This window comes from Cyrtonyx montezumae, unplaced genomic scaffold (assembly GCF_038088225.1).
Source record: "Cyrtonyx montezumae isolate F1298 unplaced genomic scaffold, pur_monq_1.0 scaffold_10, whole genome shotgun sequence".
NCBI lineage: Eukaryota > Metazoa > Chordata > Aves > Galliformes > Odontophoridae > Cyrtonyx > Cyrtonyx montezumae.
This window is the reverse complement of record NW_027071826.1, coordinates 279,163-301,494: the sequence shown is the minus strand read 5'-3', so window position 1 is coordinate 301,494 and position 22,332 is coordinate 279,163. Positions and strand designations below refer to the sequence as shown.

The window sequence follows — 22,332 nt, the reverse complement described above, 5'->3', positions numbered from 1 at the left end:
TTATTGCAGGGCTTTCCACGAAGTACAGATCTTTTCCAAAACACTCAAATGTCTAAATCTGCAAATCAAGCCCTTTGCAGATTTTTTTTAGTTTGTTTCAATCTCTGTACTGTGGATCCCCAGCTTCCTGCATTTAAGGTGTAGGCAGCTAGATATTTATCTAATCACACTCTCAGATGCTCTTTTTTATTTCTAATTCTCTCAGTTTTATATGGTGATCAAGCGTGATAAACAGACCTTTTCAGTAGGTTTCCTTTTGCTATATCACTGTGACTTAACATGTTGACTGCTACTGAAAAGAGGGGTCTTCAGAAGCCAGGCTCTTGGAGAAGAGGTTTACAATCTCATCAGCTGTAGCCTTGTTTTCAAAAGAAGCTGCTGCTTATGGGCAAAAGTGAGGAAGCAGCAGTGTGCCAGAGTGATCTGTGTGTTGTAGGAATATGCTGTAGCAATAGTGACGTGCCTAATGGAAACCAGCGAGAACAGTTTCACAGAAATTCAACATTGTACAATAAAGCCTGTGAAGAACAAGAAAATGTTTTCTGGCGCTGAGTACTGGAGAGTAAAGTAAGTGTTAATGAGCAGGTCCCTGGGAAGACAACTGTAAATGGATTCTTCATACTGCTGCTGTACTTAGCTGTCCACGATACCTTGGGTTGGATTAATTGACAGAATGTTGAGGGCCCTGTTCTGCATTGTGCAATCAGATGGATTTCCCTGATGTTACACAGCACTCTACTGCTACAGCTGTATGCTTGGCAGTCCTTAGGTGGCCAACAAAAATACCTTGATCAGAGAACTTCAGACCATTATGCAGTCTGCTGCTTTATGTAAAACCATGAATGATTCATAAGCCTGCTTAGATTTGTTAATAAGCTTAATTAAAACTGCAGGTGAGTGCTGTGCCTTGGAAGACTTCTCAAGAGCAAGGGCCTAGTCTTTTTATTTTGTTTTGTCCCTCTGTTTCTGTCCGTAGCCCTTTCTGGCTCTCCCCAGTGCAGTGTGCTGGCTGGTTCACGGGTGCACAGCCTCGCACTGACCTGTTGTCAACGATTGTCGAGGGACAATCTGTCAGCGATAAGCTCAGCTATGTCAGTGTTTTTATTTTGAGGAAACGCATTGCTGCAGCCCTTGGACAGCTTCCGAATGGAAGTGCCACCAACATGCCTGCTTGGCAGCCATCACTGACTTATTTATCCCTGCAAGCAGCAAAATTGGCACAACTTCCTCGGTTTTCTGCCAAGTTACATTGAGTTGAGTTAATAAAGATGGTGAAAAAATGTGTTTGTTGATCATCTCTAGAACTTGGAGATAGACAGCAGTACCTTCCTGCAGTGGATGCTTAACAAGAGATCTAAAACTTGAGTTGTCATCATCATCCCTTTGTAACTGATGTGTCCAGAGCACTATAGCTAAACGGTGTCTTCATGGCTCAACGGCTGTTGAAGGATTTGTCAGTTGAGGTTTGCTGACTCGTTACTCTTCATTGGATGGGAATCAGAGGGAAGGTTTTGTGAGTGTGTGTGATGTGAGGATTTGTCCTTTTTTGGTTGCCGTGGTATTTTGATTTGTTGTTGTGTTGTTGTATTTTTCCAAAGATCCTAAGCTCTCTTGAGAAGAGACCTTTGTGAAATAGACTTTCAGCCTGTTTTGCCGGCAGTTGTTTGCAGGCAGCTGCATTGCGTGTTCAAAGCCAGTACGCTGCTGTGGGCAGATCCTGGGACCAGGTGTTCGAATGGCTGAAAATGAAGCGCTGTAGTGCTGTCCTTTGAGTTAGTGGTCCAGTACTGTTGTCAATATTGCCTTTTCGGGAAATGGAATAGACCGTGTTTTCCCCAACCCCCTGAAAAACCCAACAAAATAGCTGCAGGAGAAAGGCAGTGATAGTCCAGAGAAGAATCCAGGGGAGGGTGGGCACGAAGAATCCAGAATGGGTATTGCCATGCAAGTTCTATGTTCAGTACGTTTAGGCCTCTGCTGGTGCATGTGTGTGACAAGGAAAGGCAAAATATGTCTTGCCCACGTGATTTTTGTTTTGTGGGGCTTATAGTAGTGCACCCTGTGTGAGCAGTGGGGTGGGCAGCCTGGAGGTGTCCAGTGAGGCCCTGTAGGGCAGGAAGCTGCCTGCCTTTTCTCAGCTGTGTGCTGGTGAATTCAGGACTGTGGTGAGCTTGGACTGCAAAGCCCTCTGACAGTGAGCTGCAGAAGTGAGCGTTCCTTCCTCCCCCAGCCTACAGGTCCACTGCTGGAGTGATACTCAACCGAATTGATGGCAAAGGCTTCGAGGCAGGAGCTGCTTGAGGGTAGATTTGCGGAGCTGTCCCACTGTGGGCTGCACTGTGCCCTCAGAAACACACCCTCACCGGTCATCTTGCACCGGTCTGGTCATCTGCGTTGTCTTCTCAACTGTCCTAGAGGAAGTGGTATTGCTGGGGACAGTACTTTGAGAAACTTCAATACTGTGAAACAGGTTTTCTTGGCAGGAATTTTCCTGGGAAAGGCTAAGTCTTGCTGCAGCCCTTACTGTTCTGAGCAAATCTCCTGTTGAGGTGAGGAGCCTGTTGAGTGAAACCAGGTTAAAATTGATTAAAGAGTCTAGGATTGGCTAAGAGTGCTAAGTTATGCATGGTTGTTTGTGGCCGTCATGCAGCTTATAATTATGCAGCCTGGCTGAAAACAAAAGTAATATTTTAAACAGTTGTCCTGGAACAAAAAATCAGAATGACAATGTTACAGTAACAGCCAGAAGAACTGGTTATAGGAGTTAGGAGGGAGACTAACTTTCCACCCATTTGTGGGTTTACTTTCGGAGTTAAACACACGGCAGCGAGAGTCACTGGAAGGGCTTCCTTTTCCCACCGAAGCTGGGATGTCTGCTGTCACTGAAAGGACGCAGAGGTTTGAGGCTCACTGGGGGCCGGGCTGACTCCCAGTGCTTCTCAGTCTGATTCACAGCTCAGGTGAGATGAGAGCTGGAGTCTCTGCCTTGCCTGTGTGACATCACTTAGGGTCTTCCATGCAGTAAGCCTGCAGTGAGTCTCAGGAATGTCCCCATCTGCCCTGGGCAGGAATGTTTGCCGTACGCTTGCCAACCTTGGCAGGAAGGATGAAGGTGACTCCTGGCACGCCAGGTTTTTAGGCACGCTGGTTTGAATCCTAACTAGGATTCAAATCCTTGTAGGAAAAAGTACCTTCATCTGCTGTTGGTCTGGAAATGCAAAATCCTCTTTCAGTTAGACTGCCTTAGAGATTTTTCTTAGGTGCTTCACTTGATAGACGGGTGTCGGTCAGGCTCCAAACGTCCAGGAGGGACTGATGAATCCAGACGTGTGTTTGGGTGAGAAAGTTGTGACTTGACCTGTCTGACGAAGGCATGCTCAGGGGGAGGTGCTATGTTATTGAAATACAGAAAGAACTGGCATTCCATAACCATGACCTGTTTGGAACTTGAGCAAGAAAAAAGGAAAGTAGTAACTAGAGGCATGCGAAAAAACAGCTTTAGGCTAACCCAGATTCTACCAGACTGAACAGAGCCTTGGGAATTGCCTCTGCAAATAAGTGATTATATATGCACTTCTGTTAATTAAATGTAAAAATGATGTAGGAAGTCAAAAGCTATAGCTACTTGTTTAATTAAGCTAATTGACTCCCCAGGTTGCTTTTATATTTGCTTTATTCTCTGCAAGTGTCTGGCTCGTTCTGCTTGTGAAGCCACGTCAGCCCTGACATGGGCTCAGGAGAAGGCTGTGCTTCTAGGAGAGTTGCTCATTGTGCCTGTGGGGAGGAAAGGTCAGAGCAGCAATGGGAGAAAGGATGTTCTGGGCCCCAGGGTAAATGCAGTTTTCGTTTGTGCCTGTTCCAAAGACATTAAAAGGATTCCCATTGATTTCAGCATTGTTCAGATCAGGATTCCCAGATTGGATTATCCATGGAGAGGAGTGGGGTTAAAAGGAGAATGCATTTTAAAAAAGATCTTAGTTGACCAGAACTAACGTTCACGCCAGGTGCACTGCTGCCAGTGTCTTCTCGTCCCGGAGGTTTGCTGGCTCCCACCTTCACTGCTGTGTTTTAGAGACCCGTGGGCAGCAGCCAGCCCCAGCTCTTCTGTCTGGGGCAGGGTTTGGGAGGCAGGCCAGGCTCGTTGTGAAGGTGACTGACTATACCTGCTCTTCAAGTTCAGCGGATGTTTCAGCTGGGTGTTGATACGTTGCCTCCTTCTGAAATTGTTTTCCAAACCTCTTCCATTGATGAATCATGCACGACTAGTTTGTTTTTTTTTTCATACGTGAGGAGGCATATGATTAAGGAGTCCTGTTTTGGTCTCTCTACATCTCTTCCCTCGTTTGCTCCAAAACTAGGGTTTGTCTTTTTACACACAGGTGAGGGGGAGGGGGTTAATAACAGCTGCCCGGTGGTGAGGAATGACACCGACATCTTCTTGTGTGAAGGTGTGTGAGATGATTGACTGGGCCCCTCCTATGGGAACCAGATCTCTCCCAGCTCCTTTTGAAGTCACACGGAGCTGAGCAATCCAAGCAAGTTGGGGCATGGGCTGCTGTGAGCGGTTTGAATTACTGAGAGAAGTCCTCCGTGCTCCTGCTGTGTGCCTGGCTGCCAGAGTGCTGCATTTCACAATGAGGCTGCCATGAAGCCATGGCTGAGCTCATCACTCCTTGCCTGCTCATTTCCAGCTCACTTGCCAGAATCCTCCAGTGCTTGTTTTCTCTTAGGTATGTCTATAAAGTTCACCACCAGTGGCATTTGCTTGGAGATGGGTTGTTGCATTCTCTACGTGTGCAGAAAAATTGAGCTTCTTCACTAATACAGGAATCCAGAACTTCTGCTGTGGTGTACTTGCTGCTGTGATATTAGACACTACCAACATCATTCTGTTTTCCTAAAGAAAGCTTCCCTGTGCCAAGTCAGTCTTGGCATTGGGAAACTTCTCTCCATAGTAGCACACACTTCTAATGTCACACATCACTCTCTGGATGTTGTCTTCAAATACATGCAGATAAAGTTCCCCTGTTGCTTATCTCCCATATTGTCACAGCTCCTCCTTAATGTCTTATTTGTTGTCTTCACACTTGAGTTTTTCTCTGAGCCTCTCCACCAGTGGCTTGACCATCTCATAGCACGCTTTTGGCTTTAATAGCTCTGTCAGGAATAATACTGCGGCTCCTGTTTCTCTGCTGAAACATAGGTTTTGTCTTTGAGCAGCCACAGATAATACTGGGAAGAAAAAAATGTGTGGAGATGGTTATAAATGTGTATAGCAGGGGCAGGTGCTCCATGAGGATGGTGGAGGTTAGCCCTGGGGCCTTGGTTTAGAAGCTGTTCAGCCCATGAGCGTTGGCTTACAGGAGCGTTGTAGATGCAGTCCCAAGCTGTTAGCACAGGGTCCCCCTGCACTGCACAGCCATGGGGCAGGGCAGCCTGTGAGCACTGAAACAGACAGGGGTGCATTGGGTGGGTGCTGCTGTTGGGAGCTGCTCTGCCTCCTGGGCTCAAGCAGGTCTGCGATCAGGTGTGAGAGTCTCATTTGCTTTTGGTTTTCTGGGTCAGAGACTATTTTCTGTTTCAGGCACTTGCCACGTATCTCTGAACTGATCTCAGATACCGTGTTGGCTGCTGGTTTCCTGGTCAGATGTCATCTGTAAAAGGAGATCATGGCAGTTCCAAAAGGCAGGCTTCTATCAGTAGTGCATTATTTTATTTTGTTGTTTCTTATCTGTCGTTGCTTCTATCTGTGTCAGACCAGAGAGGCTGTTAAGATGGCCTGCTCTGACCTCTTGTGCAACGCAGGCTGCTGGTTTCACTGCCAGCCCTATGCCCCACGGGTGTTGCTCTGCCAGAGACACCTTCTAGGGCTTCGGTCCTCATTTTGGAGCCTCCCAGCTGCAGTGTTTTGTTAGATCCTGCCAATGTACACCACGAGTAGATCTGCAGTGCAGCAACATCCTCTTAGCTGAGCACTCCTGAATTGAGCTATGACGTGAGCACATCTGCTGAGTTGGCGTAGGGGATCTCAGTGGTCTTTAATCTCCAAGTTTGGAGGGGAGAGAGACTGTTTTATAACTCTCATAAATACGCTGCTAGTACTTTTTCAGCATTTTTCCTTGTTTGGTGAGACTGTGCAGGGGAATCTCATTTACAGGCGAGAAAGCAAGGTGTCTCACAGAGCTAGGAACTAAGACCTGAAACCCTGACAATCCATAAATCCATTTGGGTGACTGTATACATCTATTACTATACGTTTTTGAAATAACTTTTTCTGTACAAAGTCACATGTCTCCAGAGTAAACTGGAATTTAGGCAGAAAAGGTATATGATACCGCAACAGTTGAAGTTTGTTTGAGGAGCGTCTTCCATTTTCATAGAGGCAGGGGTCTGTTCAAATGCAGCCCATCCAGCAGTCAGTCCAAGCAAACTGAAAATTAATCCTGAAGCAAAACTGTGTATTTAAATTTTTGCTGAGGTGTAGGGATTGGAAAATACGGTGCCCATAAAATTAACATTATGACAAGGTTTTGCCAAGCAGTTCTAGTTCCCATGGTTTGCATTAATAGAGATGTCACTTCTGGTCTGTAGCTGAAGTTGTGTCAATAGGATGTGCTCTCTTCCTTTCCTTAATGCTATCACTTGTACTCATACTAAGAAATTCCTAATAACTTGAGAACAATTCTACTTCAGCAACAAAGACTTTGAACCAAGAAAAGGTGACAGCATGAAAGCAAACCCAATTAGAAATGATCACATTTAATCATTTTGCTGAGAGAGCTCTATTTTCAGAACTCTTTCTGCACAGATTATCAATACCCACGCGGTGTGAAGCTCTTCTTCATTAACTTTATCCTTTTTGGGGTTGCACTGGGAGAATGTGCCTTTCTTTTCCCTTTTTTTTTTTTAAGTGAGATTTCTGTGTGAGCAGCCTGACGCAAACTGCAGCTGTTTCTTAGCTGTGACTTTGTTCACAAGGTGATGTTTAGCAAAAAACAGGAGTCTAATTTAGATTTAGTGATGGCATATCTTCAGAGAACAACCCTAAGTTTCCTCTATTCTGTGATTTAAAGTCAAAAGGTGACTGATAGTAGAACTAGGAGTTTACCCCAGCACTGATGGTATTTTGAGAGGCTGAAACATTTTTAATGGGTTAGTATATAATAGGGAGGAAAGTATGCATACAGTTATACATGGATCTTTTGAGAGAGTTTGATGTTATTCCAGCATGGTTGAGACTGTTCAACATTTAGGGCTCCTTAAAAAACTGGGGATGGGATTCCTCCTTTAGTAGAGGCGTGCTGAACAATTCGGGTGACGGGTGCTTAATTTCTTGTAATGTTAAGGGTGTGCATGGGGGTACATGGAGCTCTGTGTTGGCACGTGCTGGTGAGATCTGTCCTGCAAAATCCTGAGAAGACAACTCTTCCCTTTGAAAAACAATGTCTTAATGTTGCCTTTGCTTTTTCAGGTGGATTTGGAACCAGAAGGTAAAGTGTTTGTCGTCATTACTCTTACTGGCAGCTTCACAGAAGGTAAGGGAGTTCCTTTGGCTTGTTTCCGTTAAGGGTTCACCTTTGGTGTATATTATTACCATCAGTTTCCAAGTGACACTTAAACAAGTGGCATTCCCCACTCAGGGTGCATGCTGCTGCGCTCAGAGGGATGTCGAGTGGCCGGAGGTCAGGGTAGGGCTGTTGCTAACCTCGTGTGCTGTAGTCCATCTGCTCTGCTCTTGCTCTGCTCTTGCACTGATCTTGGACCGAGGGAGTTGCTTCATGTTCAGCCTGGTTTATTTATCTGAAGTTGTCCTTCAAACAGATGGTTGTTGTCACGTGTACTTTTCACCTGGGTGCTTCATGATGGGTGTGTAGAATATGTTTAAAGCTTCTGGGTGACTTTTATTCCATAATGGCTCCCATCTACTTCGCATGCGTTTCTGCTTCCAGAGCTCACTTTGCACAGGAAACATAGGGCAACTTTTGAACTAAAAAAATTCCAAGAATTCCTGAAAAAGTATCCGGGCAGATATATATATATATATATATATATATATATATATATATATATATAGATATAGATATAATTATTATTATTATTATTTTTGTAACTATCTTTTATAGTGTGGTGGTTTCAATTCCCTGTTGTTGTGATAACAGTGAACTGTGATGTACATGTAGATGTGAGCTGCACTGGAGGAACCCAGGAAGGCTGGAATGGGCATCTGAAAAAGACAGATTATTTTCCTCAGGCCTACTTTATGGCTGTTGTTCGTTTTAGCTGTGACCTCAGACTATATTTGGGGGGTATCTCCTGTGTGGAAGCCAAGAATCAGGACAAGATCTTTTCCACTGCCCTTTACCTGCAGTCTTGGACTGTTGGATTTTTAATGCTTTCAATGCTTTCTCTCATCCCATCATGGAAACGTGTGTATATTTCAAACAAGGGTTTGCATTTAAGCTTGTGATTTGCTGTGACCTTCTGGGGAGCTGTGCCACTCCTGCTGAGCCTGCAGCCTGCTGTGTGCTGGGGCCCAGACAGCTGCTGGTGAAGCACTTGGCTTCCTTTAGGTGATGCACAGGACAGTTCTGCTTTGTGGAGCTGTGTCCTTTTAGAGCATTTGAACCTGCATCTGTCTTTGTCCAGCTGTTTTTCTTCTGAATAGATGTGTTCAAAGCGAAACTGGGTGGATCTCATGTGGCTTTGTGTGCCTTTGTGGTCCCAGTGTCTATTCTTGAGGTAACAGTCATCCAATTGTATTTTATTTTCTGTGCTGCATGTCTGTGAACAACCTCTAGAAGGAAGAACAAATTCTTGAAGGGCATCTCAGTAGGCTGAAGGAGCATTGGTCACTTTTTTTGTTGCTTTTATCTCCTGATTAGTAATCAGAGCTCAAGGAAGGAGAGAACAGTGCCAGAGGTGCTGCCAGGACCTTCCCATGGCTTAGTAGAAGGAATCCCTGGGCTGACATGTTGCCTTAGATGTACCTAAATGGAGCTGTTCTGCAAAACATGATGCACTCGGGAAAATGTGGGTCACGTGGATGGGGAAGAGCGACTGTTGGCTGCAAAGGGGTGGGGGTTTCTTCACGCGGTGATGGCTCAGGGCACCAGCTGAAGTGAACAGCAGTGATACTGGCTTGGACCTGAGCTGATGGGGAATGAGGTGCTGTGGAAGACCCTCCCACAGTCCTCACAGTGTTACAGCACGTGGTATGGGTGCTAGGAAGGAAAGGTGGGAGCCAAGTCTCTGGTGAGAGGTGCTTTTTGTGAGTTCTTAGAGTATCCTGATGGTCATAGGCTGTGATTGATGCAGGAAGTCAAGTGGTGTGATTTTACTTACATATTTTATTTATATGGCTTCTCACCACAGCAGTGATGTGGTCTGTTTCCCTTATTTTCAAAGGATTATGAAATAAGAGTGGAAGAGAGAATGTCTGCTTCGCAGGGCACTGCAGCAGCACGGGGAATACCTCTGTTCGGTTTTCCAGTGAAATTCACTTTCTATATAAATCTGGCTAAGCCACTCAGTATTACTTCAACTTTCAGTTCTGTATCTGTCCAAAAAGGATGCATCTTTTTCTGTCTCTGTATGAGCTCCGTGGCATGGTAACTGCTCTTGCATTTGCCCATGCACACAGTGTCAAAAGACGATTTACTCTTTCTTCTGTTTGGAGGCATTCCCCAGAACTTAGCTTTGACAAAGGACTGTAAGGATATATGCAAATCAGGTTCAATTGGAAAAAGCCTTCTGTTTGTCGGAAGGGAGTGGGGAGAGTGCAAAGGTGTACTGAGGAGGAATGACTCTTCTTGGAGGACTGGGCGGCCCCTCAGATGCAATAGGAGTGAAGTGACATTGCTAACAGCATTGCCTTCAACAAAGCTGATGATGAGAATAGTGGTGTTTCAAGATCACTAAACTACAGGGCATTTACTGAACAGCGTGGCAGTTCATATCCATGCATGATTGTGACTTTTCTTGGCCACTTAAAGTAAGGTTGAGCAGGACTGTTGGACCAGAGCATAAATCCATCCTGTGTGTGAAAGTCGTACTGGAGGTTAAACTGTAAGGACTTATTGCTAACAGGGTCAGATGAGGACAAATCTTTCTACTGCTTTCAGAGGAAAATGGGAAATAGTATAGTTCTGTTTCCTCTCTATCAACTGAAGATATGTGAATTTATAGAACAAGAAGATCAGAGATGGCTCCTGGGGCTTTCCTTGACTGATTAGTTCCATGCAAGGTCACCCTTACAGTTTCCAAGAACACATTTAATCCAGAGCAGGTCAAAGTGCAGATACTGACTCCTTCCTTGTTGGGAAGATGAGGCAATGGTTGAGGTTGCTTTTTCAAAACAATGAGATATTTTTCCATAAAATTGCATTTTATTCTGTTTCTTTTTTCTCTCTTCTTTTTTTTCTCTCTTCTTTTTTTTCTCTCTTCTTTTTTTTCTCTCTTCTTTTTTTTCTCTCTTCTTTTTTTTCTCTCTTCTTTTTTTTCTCTCTTCTTTTTTTTCTCTCTTCTTTTTTTTCTCTCTTCTTTTTTTTCTCTCTTCTTTTTTTTCTCTCTTCTTTTTTTTCTCTTCTTTTTTTCTCTTCTTTTTTTCTCTTCTTTTTTTCTCTTCTTTTTTTTCTCTTCTTTTTTTTCTCTTCTTTTTTTCTCTCTCTTTTTTTCTCTCTTCTTTTTTTTCTCTCTCCTTTTTTTTCTCTCTCCTTTTTTTTCTCTCTCCTTTTTTTTCTCTCTCCTTTTTTTTCTCTCTCCTTTTTTTTCTCTCTCCTTTTTTTTCTCTCTCCTTTTTTTTCTCTCTCCTTTTTTTTCTCTCTCCTTTTTTTCCTCTCTCCTTTTTTTTCCTCTCTCCTTTTTTTTTCCTCTCTCCTTTTTTTTTCCTCTCTCCTTTTTTTTTCCTCTCTCCTTTTTTTTTTCCTCTCTCCTTTTTTTTTTCCTCTCTCCTTTTTTTTTTCCTCTCTCCTTTTTTTTTTCCTCTCTCCTTTTTTTTTTTCCTCTCTCCTTTTTTTTTTTCCTCTCTCCTTTTTTTTTTCCTCTCTCCTTTTTTTTTTTCCTCTCTCCTTTTTTTTTTTCCTCTCTCCTTTTTTTTTTTCCTCTCTCCTTTTTTTTTTCCTCTCTCCTTTTTTTTTTCCTCTCTCCTTTTTTTTTTTTCCTCTCTCCTTTTTTTTTTTCCTCTCTCCTTTTTTTTTTTCCTCTCTCCTTTTTTTTTTTCCTCTCTCCTTTTTTTTTTTCCTCTCTCCTTTTTTTTTTTCCTCTCTCCTTTTTTTTTTCCTCTCTCCTTTTTTTTTTCCTCTCTCCTTTTTTTTTTCCTCTCTCCTTTTTTTTTTCCTGGAGATGCAAGAGACACAGAAGCCTGTGAATAACTCACAACTTAAAAGCACAAAAGATGGCTTCCCAGTTGTCTGCCTTAACCTAGGCGGCAACCACTCCTATGTCCTTACTGGTAGATAAGGCTAGCTTGGTCTGAGGGCTGTGTTTGTCTGCATGGACATGTAAAACCCAACCACCTACTCTAGGAGTTTGCATTGGACTCCATCAATGTAGCACATAGACTCATGTGGAATTTCAAGCAATATGATGTTTAGGACTTCTGTTCATTTTCTTGTGACTCTTGAATTAAGTGTGCCACTCTACTGTGTTTCATATGATTTAGTGGGTAGGGATGGTGATAGGAGGATAGTTGGGCTAGATGATCTTGTAAGTCCTTTTCACCCTAGTGTTGCTATGTTTCTATGTTTCTAAAGCATAGTGACAGGGTGCTGCAATAGAAGTCAGATTAAAAAACAGCAGTGTGGTAGAGCCCATAGACCCACTCCTTGAGGCATCCTCATGTGTTCAGAGCATCTCTTTGTCACTGCTTTCAGTAGATGCAGAATAGTATGGTGAAAATAGTGTGTGCTGTGGGGAGCATCTTCCTTTGCAAAAGCTGACTGAGCATCATTCATTAATCATATTAGAGGTGTTTTTTTTATAAAGATAATTGTTTGCTTAGGAAAACAGCCAAGTTCACCAAGTCTCAAGCACCACCATGTATTTCCAGTAAAGTGAATGACCAAAAAAATAACTAAAGAGAGGGGAGGATTGAATTAAAAAAGAGTCAAGTACACCTGACTCAATTACTTGGCATTCTTGGAAGACTTACCCAAAACAGAAGGGCCTGATGCATTGGCTGCTTTCTTTGGTGTTGGGAGTGGTTGTTTTCTGTTAGATGGATAGACCTTTTGGCAAAAAACTTAATCTGTTTCTACTTTGTCTATAATGAGAACAGAAAAGGATGGTGCTTCTATGACTGCATACAGAGTATCTGAAAGAAACATTCATGCAATCTGAAGATGCGTGCACTACAGAAAATGGACAGGTGGCAGAAGATTAGTCCTCCATAAATTCTTATATGCCCATCTGTCACTGGTTCCTGAAGTATTTTGGCATGGATAGAGGCAACAGTGCTGTGTTTGGAAGCCCATCTCCGGGTGTTCAGCTGAGCCTGGCTCTGCTCTGGGGAAGGTCTCCCTGAGGAGACAGGGGTGAGGCTATTTGTGCTTCTTTACCCATTTTGGGGTAAGGTTATTTGTGTTCCTTTACTGATTTTTAAAGTCCAGTGCTGTGTTAGTGACTGTCTTTTAGTGCTCATGTTATTACTTCATCCTCAGATCTTTGGTTGGTATTACGAGAAATAACTCTCAGGAGTGGTGATGCAGTGGCACAGCTGCCAGAAGTGGTGGGGTCACCGTCCCTGGAGGTGTTCAAGAAGTGGAGATGTGGCACCGAGGGACGTGGGCCGGGAGTGGGGTTGGGGTGGACAGCGATTGCAGGTGAATGACTCGTGCTGTTAGTGCATGTGGACATGAGTGAGGGGTGAGGAGAGGGCTCCTGGGAGCAGGTGGCTGTGCTCTGGTGCAGCGAGGCCAGGCTGGGTGCCTGCAGGAGGGCAGAGCTGTACTGCCGTGCAGCCCCCAGCAGCAGCTCTGCCTGCAGCTTGTGCTGCTCTGCCCTCTGTTTGCCACCTCTCTTGCTATTTGCTATTTTGAGCAAAGCTAATGAAATAAAGACAAAGTAATTATTTGACCGAATTAATGAATGAAGCAAACTCTGTAGAAAACAAAGTGCTTCTATTTTAGTGCTTCAAAGTCTTATAATTTGTCTTTTTTTTTTTTTTTGTCATTGCCACTCAAAGTGATAATCCTTTTTACTTTCAGTGTTGTGAAGTAAGTTATGGTTGGTTTTCTTTTTCTTTCAGTGTCAGGAAAGACAGAGACAAATTTGAGCTGTGGGCAAGAAATAGAACAAAGAGAATATTGAAGACCCAAGTGACTTGGTAGAGCAGATATAGCACCCATTGCTAAATATTTAATGTAGGTAGGCTTTGTGGCAGCACGGGAGCCCAAACTGCCTCTGAAGCAGGAAATGTTTCTTTAGTTTGTGGCTGTCACATGCTGTACTTGGGATGGTTTGTTCTCAAGCACAGCAGACTTTGTCTTGTGCTGTTTTTCTCAGAATGTGTTTTCCTAGTGTGACATGGTTTTTGTCTTGAGAAATAGCATTTCCTCAGGCAGGCACCAGTGAAACCTGCAGCCCTGAAGTCTTAAATGGTGCTGCCTTTGTGCTAAGGCTGCTGTGTGCTGAAGTGTGGCTCCTCAGCCACACCAGACTCCTGTTGCAGGTTTGTTGTTAGCTTCTTGCACAAGAGGGAGGAAAGAAAGCTGCTTACTGGTCCTCTGTGAACTGCAGTTTCATGCTGCTTTTTAAAGGAAAGGAAATTTATTTAAAGGAAAGTTATTTGGAAGTAGGAACTGAGACTGTAGAAAGACCCCACTCTTCTTTTTTGGGGTACTAGCTCAAATGAGACAATTTTGAGGCACATATTAGACACTGCACAGAAGGCCTCCTGGTCTAAGCAGACTGTATCAGTACAGGACAGTATAAAAAAAATGTTTTACCATTTCAGACATGCAGTGTGAAAATATGGAGGCCTTTCCTAGCACAAAGCCTCGTGTGACAGAGCAGTAGGGAAGTGTTTTTCTGTACCTCTTTTTTTTTTTTCTTCCAATACCTGATTGCTTTACACTGGACACACGTGCACATGCTGAAGGCAAGGGATTTCCAGATTTTGACTGTGTTGGCACAGCTCTACTCTTCCAGATGGAAATAGATCAAAATGACATTGAGTCCTACAATGGAAAAATCCACCCAAAGGACACCCTTGAGAAGGCTGTGTCCTTACAGAGGCCAGGAACATCATCCACCAATGCTGAGCATCTCTGGTGGGAGACAGGAGAAGCTCAGCCTTGCCAGAAGGTACTTATCAGGTTAACAAGTACAAGACAATCCTGTAAGTGAAGCTCTAAGAAGTTAAAGCTTTTCAGCAATACTGAAGATCCAAGGAGAGAATTTCAAAGCTGGAGCAGTGATGGACAATTTGGAGGTGTTTCTCAAAAAAAAGCCCCTCTGGGTGTTCTGAGAAACAACATGTGGACTATGAAATACCGTTAGTGGAAATGACTGTGATATCTTTAGTAGGGTGGAAAACCCGCTGCTTTGTCTTGACTGCTGGAAGGTGTGGACTTAGGAAATGAAGTGCTTTGCTTGGTGTTACGGAGGAGCTTGAACACAAAGGCAGGAGGTGAGCAGCCCACTGCATGGTCACAAGAGCACCTTCATTTCCTGGAACATGGTTGGTTTGCTCCACAGCTGTCACACTAAATCTCAAGCTGAGATGTTTTCGGCAGTAGTTCATGGCTGGCCAAAATCTACCAACTATGAAGATATTCAGACACTGTAAAAGTACCATGAACGGCAATATTAGGGTTAACTTTACTTCCTCGGCAGGCTGTGTTTTGTCTAGGCTCTGCAACCTAGGTATAAATATGCAAGTTTGCAGTCTGCATTGGGATTTCAGTGTTCCTGGCTGTGACAAAGGGTGAAGATTTTATTTTAATGTGATTCCTGGAAGAAGTGACGTTAGTGGCCAGAGGAGCGTAAACGTATTTGCTTGGCCTTGCTGGACATCAGTGTGTTGGAGTGGGTGTCTGTAGTCTAGTGAAGCACAGATGTGGGCTGAAGAGAGCAGAGCATGAAACTGCTGGAGTTTGGGATTGTGGGTGTGTGGCTGGGGATGATGGCAGCAGCCCTGTTCTGGCTGCCACTGTGCTGCCAGGACACATTTATCTATAGATAAGTGATTCTGTGCAAGGCTTGGGGATTTCTCTCACAGTCCTAAGTGAGACTTCAGGAAGGAAGGTTTCTGGGACAGGCTGCTTGGCATGAAACTCATGGTAGGAGGGTGGACGGGGTCTTGTACCACTTACCTGCAACCCTGTATGGGCCCATACTTCCTTCAGTATTTAGACGTTTCCTTTCCTGTCTTCTCTACACTTTAGATTGCTTTCTGAGATAAGATGGCAACCTTTTTGGGATAACTTCTGCAAGGGGTGGGAGGAGGAGAAGAAGGACAGGAGCTTGAGGGGCAATGAAAAGCAGCAGTGTAACAGTTGAGACCAGCAGAGCCTGTTTGCTAGAATCTGGAGCAGTTTTTGTGCCAGAATCTCAGCTCTTTTCTGCCGTCTAGCTGTGAAACTTGTTGAGCCAGTGTGACCCTCTTGTCATCAGTACTGGATCGTTGCCTCAGAGCATAGCTCTGTTCTCCAAGGTACTGCTCAGTTCACTTCATGGAGCAAGGACAGTGCTGAGTGCCTGAGGCCACGGACGGGGCAGTGTAGGGGAAAGCTGCTGTGCTTCCAGTGGATGTAAACCTGTTTTCAGTAATGCTTTTGTTTACGGAGATCATTTTAAAAATGAAAACCTTATCATTGCTAAAGTTACAAAGTGAAACCCTAAAATGTAAGGGAATTCTTGAAGTTGTGTCTAAAGTTTGGCCTTCGTATATGTTCATGATGCAGACCAGCCAAAGGCAGAAAGACATTTAATCCATCATGTGCAGCTCATGGCCCTTAGGGGAGCTGTGAAGTATCTGGGCCCCCTGTCTGCTCCTACACACCTTTTTCTTGCATTATCTGAGATCCTGTGTTTCACTTCCAGATGTGGGTTAAGGCAAGAAGAGCAAGTCCTTCAGAGAGGCACCAGCATCCCATCCAAAGTGCTGATGGTGTGTTGCACATCAGGGCTGTCATGCAGCAACACTGCACTGTGTCCTGTGCCGTGGGCACACGGGGCTGAGTGCTGCAGCACAAAGGGCTTTGGGCTGTGCTGTCTGGATGCTTGCAAAGCCTGGCTGTTAGTGACACAGATCCTATAAGAGACACAATGAGGTCTGGCTGATTTTCCTTCCAGCTTGTTTTCACACCTCATGCTGTGCCAACACAGCTGTTTGTGGGGTGCACAACAAACCAGATTTGGGAATTGATCCAGCTGAGAAGTGACTGTGGAAGTAGGCAGGGTGCTGCTATTTAGAGGAACTGCTTAAATCAGTGTAAGTACACTGTGAGTATCGCACTGCATTCTGACTTTCATCTTACTTCTTTTGAGCCTAAACAAATTCTCTCCCCACGTGTTCCTTCTCCATGGAGGCACTGGGAAAAGGAAGAGCTGCAGTCTGAGGTGTTTATCACAAGCTGATGGAGAAGCTGACTTTTATCGTGTTCACTCGCCTCTGAATGTCCGTAACTGAGAGGGGTGAGATGGGAGAGCCTTTGTAGAGGCAGGAGCAGCAATGGAAAGGGCTGAGAAAATCAAATTGGCTGGTGGTGCTGGTGGCTGGTATGGAGCTGGTGAAACCTGCCAGGTCCTTAGAATCGTAGAATGGCCTGGGCTGAAAAGGACTTTAATCATTTGAGTTGGAAGGGATCTTTAAAGGTCATCTAATCCAACACTCCTGCAAAGAACAGGGACAGCTACAGCTCCATCAGTGTGCCCAGAGCCTGGTCCAGCCTGACCCTGAGTGTCTCCTTTCCTTGTGTAAGAAGAGATCTTGAGCCAATGCAAGCAACTCCCTCTATGTGTAGCATCCAGTATTTTTAAAAGTTGTATTTGGATGGATTTGAGATACCTGCTTTTGAAATCTCAGTAATGTGTCTCTGAAATGGAGAAATATGTATTGCAGTGTAAAAACCCTGTTGGGGAAGAGTTGGGGAGGGGTTTAGGTATTTCCTTGCAATGCTGCCATCATCTTCTCGATGAAAAGAGGTGCTGCCTGTTGACAGATGTCTTTGTGGTAACAGTAAGCTTGGAATACAAGAGGCTGAATGTATTTTGTTTTATTTTTTAACAAGTGCTTCTCTGTGGCAGCGTTTCACTCAGCTCGTGGCATGTGGGAATGTGCGTGGGAAAGCATCGTGGTAAACAAGCCACTTATTATGGTTGTTGCAATTCGGGAACTTATTAGCAAGCTGCCATATGGAAATCTGGAGAGCAGCAGGGGTTGGTGGTGCAGTCAGAGCCCAGCACGCAGCCACAACGCTAGGGCAGGGTCCAGCCAGCCATGGGGTGACCAGTTGGCCGGGAGGATCCAGCTGCTGCATGGAGGTGGTGGTGATTCAGGTGTTGGTCATCCTTCCACACCAGTACAAAGCCAAAGCCTGAGCAAAGGCTTGGGAAAGGCTGAGCCATTGGGGATCGCTGCTGCACAACAGCAGTTGGCAACCCAAGCAGCAGAGCAAGGGGAGTGTTTAATTTGTCTGACTTACTTAACTTCCAGTTAATTCCTTCCTGTCTAGTTTCCAGTTGTGCTTTTGGTTACATTCTACTTTCCTGATGAAAGGTGCAGTGCCCTTAGTAAGGAAACTTGAGGTTTTATCCCAGGGATGGCTGTGATGCTGAGTAATGTGGTTGTAATTTGTGAAATTGCTGCAAGACGTTGGGTCCTTCTGGATACAAGCTGCTGCAGCAGGCTTTGAGTGCATCCCAGCTTCATTATGCATTTTGTCTCATGTTACATAAAGAATATCTTTCTGGTGCCCCCTGTTTGAGGCGGATGTTCAGCCCGTATCTCTCTGGAAAAGTTGCATTGCTTAAACAGTAAGACATGAAATTTTGAGCAAACTTACTTGAGTGTAAAACCACTGTTGTTTCAGTACAATTGGCTGATTTTCATCTTGAAGCTGATCACGTAGCCCTGAAGAATGATGTCCCTAGAGCATCGACTTAAAAGTAGCTTTAAACTGCATCTGGTTAAAAATAGATCTGTCTTGGAGCGCGTGCCGTGCTGTGTAGGTATGGCTTCCTGGTGGCATGCTGTAATCCCTCTGTGGAGCTGCCCACGAGCAGGAGCTGCTGCTGTTACAACACACACAAGCCCTGAGGCGTCAGGATCAGGGGAAAGTTCAGGATCTCCCTTCTGCTTGCCCAGCATGCCAATTAGGTGTTTGTCAAGGATTTTGCACAAGTGCTGGTAACTTTGACCTGTAAATGCTGTCACTCCGTGGGTTCTTATGCTCTGCAACCAGATCAGTACAGTTTGAAATCTTCTGAAACGTCAGGTTTCAGGTGAATGAATTAATTGTGGAAGAGATCGAAGTTGTTTTATTGGTTTTATTTTCCTGTTTTTGAATAACATCCTTAGATGGTTTAATTCCCTAAGAAGTCACATCTCAACGTGTTTCTCTTCAGTTTAAAGGATGGGAAGGACCAGGAGGAGACTTTACAATGGGAATTTGCTTGCATAAGCAGAAGGGAATAATAGTAAGTGATGAGGGGAGGAGAGAGAGGAATCAGTTGAAGTCTTTAATGGGTTATCCAGTAAGAACTATCAGTCCCTAGGAAGTATTTGTACATCTTGGAGTGAAGGGGAAGACTGTACAATCATTAAGGCTGGAAAAGAGCTTGTCAGTGGTTTATGGGCTGGATTAGCCCAGTTCTGTGATGATTGGTGTGGGCAACCCACGGACCCACGCCCCAGGAGAGGGGAATGGGGAAAGCGAAAAGGGAGATGGGCCTAGAAACAAAACAGCAGTAATGATCAGAGAAGGAAAGCTAATTTACTAAATAAGATATCAGAAAGCAAAATAACACAATATAATACAATATAATTAGAATTGAAGCTAATAGTGTCCGATAAACTGAAGGCCTTACGCTAACGCTGAAGGCGGACGGCAGCGAGCACCCGCTGCTGAGTGGATCCCAAAGGGAAGAGAGTGTCCCGTGACTGCAGACAGTTTTTATCTTTCCCTCTGGGTGGGAACACGTAAAAATACAAAGCATCACACAGTCCTCTGGGGAACACAGTTCTTCTCTTCTGAGACAGGTATACCCACCTGAGACAGGTATACTCATAACTATCAATGATCCACAGAGCTGGAGCATTAGCTCTTCAATTCTTAATTCTGTTAATGATATTATGATGTGGAATACCAATACCAAAAATCATAAAAACCATGACAGACCTCTAAGATCATCTTGTTCATGCCCACTGCCCACGTCCCTCAGTACCACGTCTCCATGGCTTTTGAATACCTCCACCACCTGGACAGCCTGTGCCAATGCATCATCACTCTTTTGGAAAATAATTTTTCCCTAATATCCGACCTGAACCTCCTCTGGCACAACTTAAAGCCATTCCTCTGTTCCTATTTCTGTTGCATGGGAGAAGAGGCTGACCCCCACCTCGCCACAACCTCCTTTCAGGTTGTAGAGTGATAGTCTCCCATGAGCCTCGTCCAGACTATCCCCATTCCCTCAGCCACTACTCCTCCAGAAGAGTCCTCCAGGCTCTTCACAGCTTAGTTGCCCTTCTCTGGACACACTTCAGCACCTCAGTGTCTTCTTTGTAGTGAGGGGCCCAAAACTGAACACAGAAATCAAGCTGCAGCTTCACCAGGGGGCAATCACCTCCCTAGTCCTTCTGATACTAGTTAGGATGCTGTTGACCTTCTTGACTATGTGGGCACACTGCTTGCTCATGTTCAGCCAGCAAATGTTCTTCTCTGCTCTGCTATTGCTTGCTGTTCATTGAGTTCAATTTAATTTTTTTTAATCACAGTGGGCTTTTCTGTTGTTTGCCTCTAACACAGCTCAGCATGGCAGGATGGAGCAATGGTGGCACATGGAGTTGTGCTGGCAGCTCCAAGGCACTGGATGGGGGAATCCATGGCACGCATGTAGCAGTGGTGTTGGGGCTGCAGTGTGTTTGCCCAGGCCAGAACCAGCTGGCAGATCATGTGCATCTGCAGCTAGAGGGAAGCTCCTGTCCACTGTCTGGTTTGGTGTGACCCAACTGATTTTCCAAACCAAGTGGGTACTGCCTCCTGCTGAGTACTGACAGAGGTATGAGCTGGCCTTCCAGTTATGGCCTCTGTGTGGCTCTTCTGGGCTCAGGTCAGCGTTCCAGGTGCCTGCTGTCTCCCAAGTTTCTCCTTTAATTTAAAATAAGAACCTGCTTACCTGGCACCTTCTCATGGTGCACGTTGAGGCATGTTATCACCCCAACCTGGTGTCTCTTTCAAATGAGTATAATGAGGTTACCATCTCCAAACTAATGCAAAAAGCTTGCAGAGATGGAATGATAAAAGTGTACCTAAGGAAAACATCTCTTGTTGGCAGAGAAACACACATAGAATGGAAGATGGAGCAGTCCTTTTCCTTCTGTCACAGTGGTGTGGCTGTAAAGAGATGGGAGATGGGAACATGGAGAAGTAAATGAAGAAACATTTATATTTTCCAGCTTTGTTCAATGTACTGCAGTGCTTTATAACTGTTGACATCCATAAAAAGATTCGGTTAAAAAAATTATATATATATATCCCAGAAATTATTTATAAAAGCAAACGTGAGGAATCATATTTTTGAACCACCCTGTGCATGTCTGAGAAGCTGTGTGGCAATCTTGATAAAATTATATGCAAAATAACCTGTATGGAATTCACAGTTGGTTTGTAGGCTCTCAGGTGTCAGCAGCATACACCCTTGCTGGTTGCTTTCAGTTTCCCAAGCTGCCTTCTTCCTTCTCTTGTTCTCACTGAACGTAAAAAGCAGCTGTTCTTCCTGCATCCGTAGCACTTAGTGCTTGAGATGTCTGCTCAGCGTTGTGTTCTCTTCCTCACCTGCTCCCACCAGGGCTTTGGCATCACTGTATCATTCCAGAAATAAGCTTGTAGTGGGGTTTATAGCAGTAGCTGAATGCTGTCATGCTTGCTAACACCATTGATTGAACTTTGCTGATCCTGTTCTGGCTGCTGCAGCATCGTCACTGAGCCTCGTACTCAGATGCTACTGACTGCTTAGAGCTGAGAGTGAGAGCTCAGATGAGTTTAAGTCCTCAGCCTGACAGGAAAGGAAGGAAGGAGGGTCTGCCCTACTTCAGCATGTGGGTGAAAAACAGAGGCCTTGCTTTGCCTGTGGAATTTGTGTGATTTGGTGCTCTGATTGAGGCAAGGATGATTTCACATTTTGCACGTTTCCAGAACTGCTGAGAATTCTGTTTCATAGTGATGAATGGGAAAACTCCTACTCTGGAAGGTCAGAGCATCATTATTCCTTCATGTTCTTTAGGTCAATATTTACTAGTTGGCATCTTAAAAGATGAACTGCCCACTACAATGGCTTTTCTGTGTAGTGTTGGTAGAAGACACCCCAGTCCTGCCAGCACCAGCTAGTTCTTTGGCCTTCATACCAAACATCTCCCAGTTTCAGAGGAGGAAGCAGCAGCTGGCTCAAACATCAGTCCCAGCCTCTGTTTGATGTGCTGTGTGTCTGCTTTGCAATAAACCTCTAACAGGACTTGAACCAATCTGTTTCTGTGCACAAACTGACAGGAACTGCAGGGCAAAAGCTTGCATGGTTGTGAAGTGGAGGAGAAATCTCAAGTAGTTCTCTGTGAATGTGGTTGTCTTCCCTTGGCAGGTTCCTCTGCTCAAGTAATTCTTGAAATAAACTGAAAACTCTGGACATCTGCAAAAAGGAAAGACGTTCAATCTATTAGTACGTATACTGGGGAAGCAAAACAGTCAGCAATGAAAGTACAGCTTTAGGTTGTGGCTTTTAAATCCTTTTCCCATTTCAGAGTTGGGCTATCAGACTCTGTGATGCTGCGTTGTGTTTGTTGTTCTAATTAGAAAGGCTTTCTGTGGTTTTGACTATCCACAAGATTATGATGTTAACTGTAACTCCTGTTTGAATATTGAGTCTTTGTAAGGAATTTGTAAGGTAGGATGCTTTCCAGCTTGGAAAATAAGCACCTTGGTTTAACTTCTGCTTATTTTCAGTCAGCGTGAAGAAGCCTGATTTAGGTACGTATTGAGAGAGCTCCTGCGGCACTGAAGGACGAGATGGGTACATGCTGACCCTCCACCTTCCATTTACTTGATCTGTTGTTTGTGCTCCTTTTCTGAAACCCCCAGTACTACTCGCTGGTAGGATGTGGCTAGGTGACATTCACCA

The 22,332-nt window shown here is 44.5% G+C and overlaps 1 protein-coding gene across 1 annotated transcript in view; it reads left to right on the top strand.

Annotated features, from left to right (window-relative positions):
- PRKCH (protein kinase C eta) overlaps positions 1-22,332 on the top strand; it is a 106,670-nt gene that overhangs the window by 15,508 nt on the left and 68,830 nt on the right. The window contains exon 2 of the mRNA XM_065747534.1: positions 7,472-7,535. Coding sequence (XP_065603606.1) covers positions 7,472-7,535 — 64 coding nt within the window. The remainder of the gene's footprint in view (positions 1-7,471; positions 7,536-22,332) is intronic.